The 9,834-nt window shown below is 53.1% G+C and overlaps 1 protein-coding gene across 1 annotated transcript; it reads left to right on the plus strand.

The window, feature by feature from the left end:
* Nucleotides 1–4,389: 4,389 nt before the first annotated feature.
* Irx2 (iroquois homeobox 2) lies at nt 4,390–9,374 on the plus strand. Its single transcript, XM_005356702.2, has 5 exons — nt 4,390–4,835; nt 6,054–6,459; nt 6,771–7,484; nt 8,057–8,132; nt 8,760–9,374. Exons 1-4 carry the CDS (start codon nt 4,584–4,586, stop codon nt 8,107–8,109), a joined length of 1,425 nt encoding a protein of 474 aa, XP_005356759.1. The 5' UTR covers nt 4,390–4,583; the 3' UTR covers nt 8,110–8,132; nt 8,760–9,374.
* The last annotated feature ends 460 nt before the right edge of the window (nt 9,375–9,834 follow it).

Below are 9,834 nucleotides of genomic sequence, written 5' to 3' on the forward strand. Positions count from 1 at the left end.
ACGGAGGGCCAACCAGGATCTGGGGCAAGCGAGGAGAGCTAAAAAAAGAAGCGCTGATTATTGGAAATTCTCGATCTTCGGGGAGGAGGGAGGGAAGTGCGTTCTTTTTTATTTTATTTATTCTTCGGGAACTCAGCACTAAAGGCACAAATACCGGCTCCGTAGAGGCTGCCCCTGGGGAGCCCATCAAGGAGGCCAGGCCTTGCTAGTCAGTTTGGGAGCCCCAGGTGGGGCCCAGACTTCTCCTTCCAGGACACGGGTGTCAAAGATTCCGACAACTTCGGTGGACTGCGTGAAAGCTTTTCAGGAAAGCGCTTAGGCTGTAGAAACTGAAAATACCGATGCAGCCCTAACACAATCGAAGCCCGAAGGGAGATTGCTTTATGCATGAGGAATTAAAGCTGGTACAATGAAAAACTTTAAAAGAGGACAAAACAAAAACGAAACCAAAAAAAAACCCCAAAAACAAAAAAAGCAAATCTTAACTTCACCCCCCCCACACACACACACCCATGAGCGCCACGCATGTGCTAAAACATCCTGGCTGCAAATACAATAAAATATGATTTGATACTCTGAAAAATACTTATATTTTAAATGCCCCTCATTAAAGCAAACCTACTTAAAAACTCGGATTTTTTTTAAGTTAAAAAAAATCTGCACAGACCAAAGTGGCAGTTATTTTGGGGTCCCAGATTTAAGTTAATCCACGAAAACCAGAGTTGAGACAATGTATAAGTGCCTCTGGTTTTATTGAAATTCGCTGGAATTTGTTTTCGTTCTTTTCCGATTAAACAAGCACGCAAAGAGGCACATTCGGCCGCTGGCGGGGCGTCAGCCTCGCGTCGGTGGCGTGGTGGCAGCGCCAGGTTTCCACATTTGGGTTAGAGCTGGCAGGCGCGAGCCACAGCGCCCCCTCGCCGCCTGCCTCGCGACTCTGGTCCGCGTTGCCTCCGGAAAGCCACGGGACCGAAGATGTCAGGCTAGTGACAGGGCCTTGAAATCAGATTCGTACAGAACGCGAATCCTCAATCCTGGCCTTGATATCTGACTTGCCAGTGGCCTCCACTGAAAACCCGGGCAGTTTAAATGAGTCTTTAACCAGGACTAGCTCTAAATATGTCGGCCTTTTCAGGTGCGATAAAGACTTACCCATGCTAACGGTGCTTGTTTTTAATTCTGCTACACACTTGGGGAGGGTACACAAGAAATACCCATAGCCTAGGTAAACATTACAAGCGGCTGCTTTCGCACGGGTCACCCGACTTGCCCGCTTGTGGCACATGGTTCTCTCCATTTAGGTGGCTGGGAAAAGCAGGACCCCAAAAGCCAGGTTTCCTTATGAGCCTTATAGACCGGTACACCTGAATACCCCTCCTACCCTGGGCCACATCATCCAGGCCGGTGTTTTTGTTGTTGTTGTTTTGTTTTGTTTTTTTTGTTGTTGTTGTTGTTGTTTTGGAAAGGGAAGTTGTTGGGTCAGGGTCTTGGCAGTGTGTATTCAGAGCAGTTTGAGCTAACCCCGTGACCCTAGCAACGGTGAGGACTGTCTGCCCAGGCTCTCCACACTTGGAAAGTGAATTTTACTCATTGATTTTGTTGTTCTTGGTTCTTAAAGATCAAGACAACTTTAACCCAAGAAAAGAAAAATTGGCTTTTTCAGACTTAGGGAGCATTAATGTGAAATGGAGTTTAAATACCCCAACAACAACAACAACAACAACGAGGAACTCAATGTTTCTGTATAGGCATTTTAATTTGCCACAGTCACTACCAATAAAATCGGCTTGTAGTCAGATTCGACTGTTTAATTGCACACGGTAGCCAGGTTTTTTTTTTTTTTATTAATAGCAGGCAGTAGGATGGAACGTTTAGATTTGGGTGAAGGATAATTGCTGGAGGAAATACGGGAGATTTGGTCTGGATAGGTTGCAGTGAACAAGAAGACTGCACTTCTGGGATGTTTTTGGACAGGAGACAGTCCAAAGTCAAGCGGGCTTGTCTAGTTAAGTAGTTCATTAATGTCCAAATCAGCTGCATCTAGGCATAAGGACCTGCTCCAATCTGCTGGTTTTTATAACTGGCTGCTTTCTCTTCCATCCTTGGCAGAATTTGGAAGGGGAAGGGAGGGCAAACCCCATTGCAACCAGGGCAGGAAGCTAGTCTTTAGAAATGAATGCCCCAGGTAAAAATTGGATTTTGTGTTAAAAAAAAAAAAACTAACTAAAACCAATCTAAGGAAGGTAACTAAATACCTTAGTCTGATCTGTGCTTGTTTGTTAAACAGTATGTGGGATGTCGTTGTGGGCCTCTTCCCAGAGGAATTCCTATCCAGGAAAACAAAAATACCTAAATATGCAGATTTGGCCCCACCCAGGGCTTGTGTGTGTGTGTGTGTGTGTGTGTGTGTGTCCTCTCTCTCTCCCCCCTCCTTCCCTCCTCCCTCCTTCCCTCACTTCCCTTCCCTTTCTTCCTCTCCCCTAAACCTGGGGTCTTTATAGCTGTAGATTCCATGCAATATGTCCTGGCCTAGTTCCGGGTCTGTGGGAAATGGGCTGCGCACATGCCCTGAGACTTCAGGGTTCCACTGGTGAAAAGGGACTTGAAAGGCTGTAGGGGAAAGTGGATGTGTTGGCGCTGCGTGTCAGTGTTTGGAGGCTGATGAGGGCGGGGTAGAGTATGCAGAGTACGTACCAAAAGGACGTAGATACACTTGCTCGCTCGCTTGCCGATCCGGAGGGAAAAAAAATCTTCTGTGCATCACTGCAATTGACTCCTGCTTTCCTGAGACCTGGAAAAACAAAACAAAACAAAACAAAATGCAGCCTGGCTGCCTACAGCATTCATTGGGTGTCATGGATCTGGCAGCAGCAGGAGCGGGAGTGCCAAAGGCCAGGCCTACGCAGCAGCCGGGAGGGCACGATGGAGACCTCTGCTGCCCTCTGGTAGCTTCAGAGCCCACCACGGATGAAATGGCAGCTGGTCTGAGCTCAGGCCCGAGCCCCAGCCAGCAGTGTCCTCGTGCACCACCTAGCCGGCTTCAAGGAAGAGACACCTGTTGGGTGGGCGCCCCCTCCCGGGCCAGCTCACACCTGACCCCCTCCGAGTCCCCAGGCGCCCCCCATTGGCAGTCCTTCAGGTACAGTGGAAAGGACTGTTAGCCCCTTAGGCCACCCACCCCCTCACATGGGGAAGGGATGCGGGTGTGAGCGGAAAAAATTAGGTACTGGGTTCTAAGGACTTTCGCAAACCTCAACTCCTGAACCTCGGGTTACCTTAGCCACTTGTGAAGCCGAAGCTCCACCTCACTGGCTGGCCCATGTCCCTTCAAGAAGTGGCAGTAAGACTCTAGCAAAGTCAGAGACGACTCTTCTGTCGGGAGCCTTCCCCAATTTCGAAGACGCTTTCAACTTAACAAAAGAAAACAAAACTCTTTGGGGGCCAGGGTGGCGGGGATTTTTTTTTGAAAGGCGAATCACTCACTGACGCGTTCCAGACGTTAATAGGCATGAAGTTCCTAACACACGGCCTGAAATCTTCTCTGTGTACTTGGGGCAGAAGCCGTGTCATCTAGGGGCCTCCCGGTAACAGCTCCAAACCAAAAACGCTCCGGTTCCGGGTCGATGCTTGGCACCATAGGCGCCAGGAGCAGGCAACCAGACACGAGGCCAGGCAGGCAGCCTCGGTCTTGCGGACCGAGTGAGACTGTAGAAGTGAGACTCTGCAGGTGTCTCCACACTACCCTCGAGCTCCCTGAGGCTTCTGCACTGGACGAGGGATGGAACCCTGGGCCGGTTTCTTCAAGATGACGAGGGGTGTCTGATCCGTATGTTCCCCAGGTGGATCGGACCCGGTCTGACTGTGGAAGGCCTTTGCAGACCAGAACGAGAGAGCGAGAGAGCCGGTGGTGGTTGAATGGGGCCCGGGAAGTGAGGAAGGTGGCTGGGCCGAGGCTGGAGTCGGCAGCAGCGGGGTGCGCGGACGTGGCTAAGAGGACGTGCCAGTGGGAGGGGGTGAGCGCTACGCCCAGTTTGGCCAGGCTGGGCTTCACCGCGGCCGGCTGAGGGCTGGGGCGGGAGCTGCGAGAGGCGGCTGCGCGACAAAAGCCTGCACGTCCCTCCCTCTTGCCCGCTTACTGCCACTCCTCCGCCATCCCCTGCACTCTCCACCCATCGGCTCTCCGCCCCTCCCCTGGCCTCGGCCAAGCCTAGGCAGCGGGCGGAGCAGGGGAGGGGCGGGCACCAGAATATGCAGATGAGAGCGTGACGGACAGCTCCGCGTTCCAATGTCCCTCGGAAACTCGAGCGCTCCTTCCTCAACTCTTCACTCCCGACTGCAGACTCCCCCAAACCCCGACCGCCGGCCTGGCGCGCGGCTGCGCCCACCGGCTCCGTGCTGCCGCCGCCTACACCGCCACCGCCGCCGTCCCGCAGATCCGCCGTCCCGCGGGCCTCCCAGGATAGTGCCCAGCACAGCCTGCCCCGGCCCGTAGCCCTGGTGCGCCCCGGCCGGGCGTGGATGGAGGGTGCCGCGAGCGCTGCCCGCTGCTCTGCGTGACGCGGGCCTCGCGCCCCGCGCCCACCATGTCCTACCCGCAGGGCTACCTGTACCAAGCGCCCGGCTCGCTGGCGCTCTACTCGTGCCCCGCGTACGGCGCCTCTGCGCTGGCCGCGCCGCGCAGCGAGGAGCTGGCGCGCTCGGCGTCGGGCTCCGCATTCAGTCCGTACCCCGGCTCGGCGGCCTTCACAGCACAGGCGGCGACCGGCTTCGGCAGCCCGCTGCAATACTCGGCAGACGCCGCCGCTGCTGCGGCCGCGGGCTTCCCGTCCTACATGGTAACCGCTTTTGGGTGGGGGCTGGGAGACCCCCGACCCTGGCTTGGATTGAGGGGGGTAATGGATACAGGGCGCGGGCGGCGGCTCGGGAGTCACCAGCACCCGCCTCTACGCGAAACAAGGGACCGGAGTGACCCTCAGCGGTTGTGCGAGATTTCTCCTAAAACTGTGCGAGGTGCCACCCCACCCGGGCCGGGGCCATTGGTTATCTCTAATCCGCACCTACAGATTGCTGGGGCTGCTGAATCCGCCCGCGGATCTCTGGCAGGGTTTTAAGTCGAGGGCCGCTGCTGCCCGGGCCACTGCCTTAGGGTTCAGGTTTCTTGACCAGCTAGTAGTGGCGGGGTCACCGAGTTGGGGGAGGGCACCGAGCCTCAGGCTGCCGCCCTTAGACCCAGGTCTAAGCTCTCTCTAGTCTTGGCCTTTATCTATCTCTCAGATCTGGCTTTCAAAAAATTTGTTGCCGGGTTTGGGACCCGCTAAGTGCTGCCAGAGTTCGTGCGCGGCCTATGGGCTTCCAGTTCTAGAAACCCGGGATTCTCCTGAACCTCTCTGGGTTTTGAGAGTGGGCCCCACCAGAGCGTGTCGCAGCAGTTTGGGGGCTTGTGAGGACGTGGGGCGGCAGGGGGTGGGGAGTCAGACCCCAGGTGGGATTCCCTGAGTGGAAACCAGGCCTTGGGAGAGGGTTACAAACACCTCGTGTTTAAACGGTAAAGGATGAATTAAAATGCTAATTACTAAGTAGAATTGGGAAAGCTGGCTGGCTTCTGAGTTGCAAATTGGATTTATCTGCTTTAAAGAGTGAATAGCCGACTGGGGTTCCGAACTGTTTTTAATAAAGGAGGGAAGAGGGTGGGGAGCAGCGCAGGAAGCCGCCAACGAAATTTAGACATCAAGAAACTACTCGCTGAACTGCGGGGTTATCCAGAGAATCTGTTTGCAAACATTGCTTGAGCTACTCGGGAACTTAGGTCGTTTCAGGAAAAAAAGAAGTGAGATAGTTTAAAAACAAAATTCTAGAATCAAAAGGCAGGAGTTTTGTTCCCGACAGCTGGCCTTGTGTTTCTCAGGCTCTCTGCAGAATGGTTCTCAGCTCAGAGAAGCCAAGCAAGAAAGGCAGCGATGGGGTGGGGGGCGAAAGGAGGCTCGCCTTGGGAGGGGGGGGTGATGCCTGCGGGGCCCATGCACCCTCCACTCACAGGCTGTTGTGGCTTCCAGGGCTCGCCATACGACACGCACACCACCGGAATGACTGGCGCTATCAGCTATCACCCATATGGCAGCGCGGCCTACCCATACCAGCTCAACGACCCCGCGTACCGCAAGAACGCCACGCGGGACGCCACTGCCACGCTGAAAGCCTGGCTCAACGAGCACCGCAAGAACCCGTACCCTACCAAGGGAGAGAAGATCATGCTGGCCATCATCACCAAGATGACCCTCACGCAGGTCTCCACTTGGTTCGCCAACGCGCGCCGACGCCTCAAGAAGGAGAACAAAATGACCTGGGCCCCGAGGAACAAAAGCGAGGACGAGGACGAGGACGAAGGAGATGCTGCCAGGAACAAGGAAGAGAATCCGGACAAGGCTCGGGATGGCACCGAGACCTCGGCCGAGGACGAAGGTGAGCGGGGCAGTGGTCGGTGCGAGGGCTCAAGGAGCTTTCTTCCAAGGCGGGCTGTGGTTGGGGCTGATCCTGCGCACCTGCTACTCAGGGCCCGGGCCTACAAAAGCCGCTAAACGGCTTGGGTCCGGGCCGGCAGGGTTTGCCTTGGAGAGTCCTGGGGCACTGCGGAGATGTTGGGGCCGCGCTTGACGCTCTCTTGGGGTGAGGTGCGGAGTCGTGGGGAGGCCCAGTGCAGGACGTTGGGCGGATGGGACTGTGGGTGCCCGCGCTGGCCCAACTTTCCGCCCACCGTGTCCATGTCCCCGCAGGGATCAGTCTGCACGTCGACTCGCTTACGGACCACTCGTGCTCGGCGGAGTCAGACGGAGAGAAACTGCCCTGCCGCGCCGGGGATCCCTTGTGCGAATCGGGTTCCGAGTGTAAGGACAAGTTTGAGGACCTGGAGGATGAGGAGGATGAGGAAGATGAGTGCGAGCGGGACCTGACGCCTCCCAAGCCCGTGACCTCCTCGCCACTCACGGGCGTGGAGGCACCCCTGCTGAGCCCAGCGCCTGAAGTCGCTCCACGAGGTGGCAGCGGTGGCAAGACGCCCCTAGGCAGCCGGACGTCGCCTGGAGCGCCGCCGCCCGCCAACAAGCCCAAGCTGTGGTCGCTGGCCGAGATCGCCACTTCGGACCTCAAGCAACCAAGCTTGGGCCCGGGTTGCGTACCTCCGGGTCTGCCAGCTGCCGCCGCCCCCGCCTCATCTGGGGCCCCTCCTGGAGGCTCGCCCTACTCAGCCTCTCCGCTGCTGGGCCGCCACCTCTACTATACGTCGCCTTTCTATGGCAATTACACAAACTACGGGAACTTGAATGCCGCACTGCAAGGCCAGGGCCTTCTGCGGTACAACGCGGCGGCCTCCGCACCAGGCGAGACACTGCACGCCGTGCCCAAGGCGGCTAGCGACGCGGGCAAGGCGGGCTCGCACCCGCTGGAGTCCCACTACAGGCCTCCGGGCGGCGGCTACGAGCCCAAGAAAGGTAGGCTGCCCGAGGCCGGCGGGGAGGGATCCTGGTGAGTCAGAGGGAGCTAAAAACCTGGGAAAGGCTCCGGGAGTGGGAAACCTTTGGACAGACAGAGCCACTTGCCAGACCAGAATTAGGGAAGTAAGTCAGTGTGAGAAAGAAAACTAGCCCTCTTTTTAGAGTTACCCTGTTTTTATTTCCTCTTTATTTAATTTACTGTTAATATTATCATCGTAACTATTTTGGTTTGGCAAATTTAACTGCAAGGCAACGAAAAATGCGCTCGACTCTCTGCTGGGTGTAGTTTTCCCCGCTGTGGTGTTGGTTAAGTGGAGTTTAGCGGAATCCGTTCTGCCTTTGGCTTGAGGAAAGCACAGGTTCTGGGGAACTCTCAGAGGCCTAATTTTCTTACACCGCCTACGCCTACGTTGTTCCTAATTCGGGGCTCAAGGAGAGGAAGGGGCAAAGAGGGAACGTAAGTGAAATGGATCTTAAGATTCCCTGGGAGTGTGCCGGGATAAGAGCTGATAGGGGCTTAGCTGCCAGGGGTTGCAGCCTGTCCTCACTATCTGCCCCTCCTCTGACAGATGCCAGTGAGGGCTGTGTGGTTGTTGGCGCAGGCGTCCAGCCCTACCTATAGGAGGGCCAAGCTCAGCAGTGCAAGTAAGTGGGTTCCCTTTGCGTCCTCCAGTCCCAAACCTGTGCCCTGTGTAGTGTGGTGCGGTTTTGCTTGTCAAGCGTTGCTTGTTAGCTTGTCCAGGGCTTCCTCCTGGCCTCTTTGCCTTCTATTTTATAGATTTCGTTTCTACTCAAGTTCTGCTTTGAAGAATCACTTCTTTAATCAGAATTCATACACGCACGCACACACGAGCACACATACATATCGTCAAACGCATAACATATACCTCACCACTACTGCTGTTGGCTGATGATGGTTTAAATGATCCGGGCATCTCTGTCATTGAGAAGTGTTTTAGATACATAAAGGATGCCTTGCTTGATGAGGGAATTGTGCAGAAACTCGGGCATTAAAACCTGCAATGGATGCTGTTTTCAGAATAAGATTCTGAGAAACCAGGGACTGGCCTTCCATAGGACACACTAGAATCTATAGTTCTCCTAGCCCAGAGCTATTACAGACATTATTTTCCTGCTGGGCAGCATTACTTGTCCTAGACCCTAAAGATGGCAAAGAGGCAGAGCCACTAGCTACAAGCCTGTGTTTTTTGATAACGTGTTGGTGTGGAACTGAAGAATTTGGCATGATTTGGTTTTTTCCTTGGTCCACAGGTAGGTGTCACAATTGCTTTGGAAAAAAAAAATAAAAATAAAAGTCAGGAGGCCATTCTCCTTCCCCAAGCTCATACGTACACAGATACAAACCCCAGATGTGGAAATCCGGACCACATCTTGTGCCACTGTAAGAGAGGATGCACCTCGCACTTCCAACCCACAGACTCCGAGGACTGGACACAAGTTGTTGGGCATATGTGAATTTATTGGCATAGTATAGCTTCCCCATGTTTGTGTGACTTTTGGAAACAATCTGTTTTTTCTCAGGATATCTTGATCACTTCATTGCCACGGTATATATTCTATAGGTGTGCTAGGACTTGCTGTAAAATTTATTTGTAAAAAAAAATAAATGTACATGGTAGAACTAACGTGATTGAAGAACTCGAGTCCTTAAGAAGTGGAAACAAATTTGATATTTATTTTTATAATGATATAAAGCTTCTAGTAATTTATGCAAGTTGTATTGCAATGAAATCTAAAACTTTTGTAAATAAATTCTGCCTGGTTTTTATTTGAACATTGCTGGTTATACAATCTCTGTTGGTTGTTTAACATGAATTCTCTACTAATTTATATCTAAAACTGTAAATAAAAACAAACTAGCCTACAAGAAAATGGTGTTCAGGGCTCGTTTTTACTAAAGAGTGACTTGGGTAAGGTTCCTAGTGGTGCCCCAGCCCCCAGGTGATCCTAAGTCATTTTTAAAATGAAGAGCCCAGTGAAATAAACTTCTTTCTTGGCCTTATTTGAAAATTACAGACAGAAGAGGGAAATATAAATGTGTAACAGGGCGATACCTATGGTTCTAGATTTACAAACAAACACGCAGCAAGAAAATAATTCAGATTTTTTTTTGTTCTCTGAATATGCAAATCCGTCCTTAGTGTAAATTTCTAAAACATGGACAAATAAAAGGAATGCCACCTCTCTCTGCATTTTATCTTCTTTTGTGGTGCTGGAGAAGGGTCTTCCCATTCATACTGGAGAGTACTCTCCCACAAGAAATTACTGATGGGAAGGGTTGTTTTCCTAAGCCTGAAATATCTCAATTGACATAGATCACGCACGT

Source organism: Microtus ochrogaster, chromosome 19, assembly GCF_000317375.1.
Source record: "Microtus ochrogaster isolate Prairie Vole_2 chromosome 19, MicOch1.0, whole genome shotgun sequence".
NCBI classification, from domain to species: Eukaryota; Metazoa; Chordata; class Mammalia; order Rodentia; family Cricetidae; genus Microtus; species Microtus ochrogaster.

Excerpts from the sequence above, each read along its gene's own strand:
- Irx2 (XM_005356702.2), top strand. The coding sequence starts at position 4,584 with ATGTCCTACCCGCAGGGCTACCTGTACCAAGCGCCCGGCTCGCTGGCG. Across the intron at positions 4,836-6,053 it reads CGGGCTTCCCGTCCTACATG|GGCTCGCCATACGACACGCA; the intron begins GTAACCGCTTTT and ends TGTGGCTTCCAG. Across the intron at positions 6,460-6,770 it reads GACCTCGGCCGAGGACGAAG|GGATCAGTCTGCACGTCGAC; the intron begins GTGAGCGGGGCA and ends ATGTCCCCGCAG.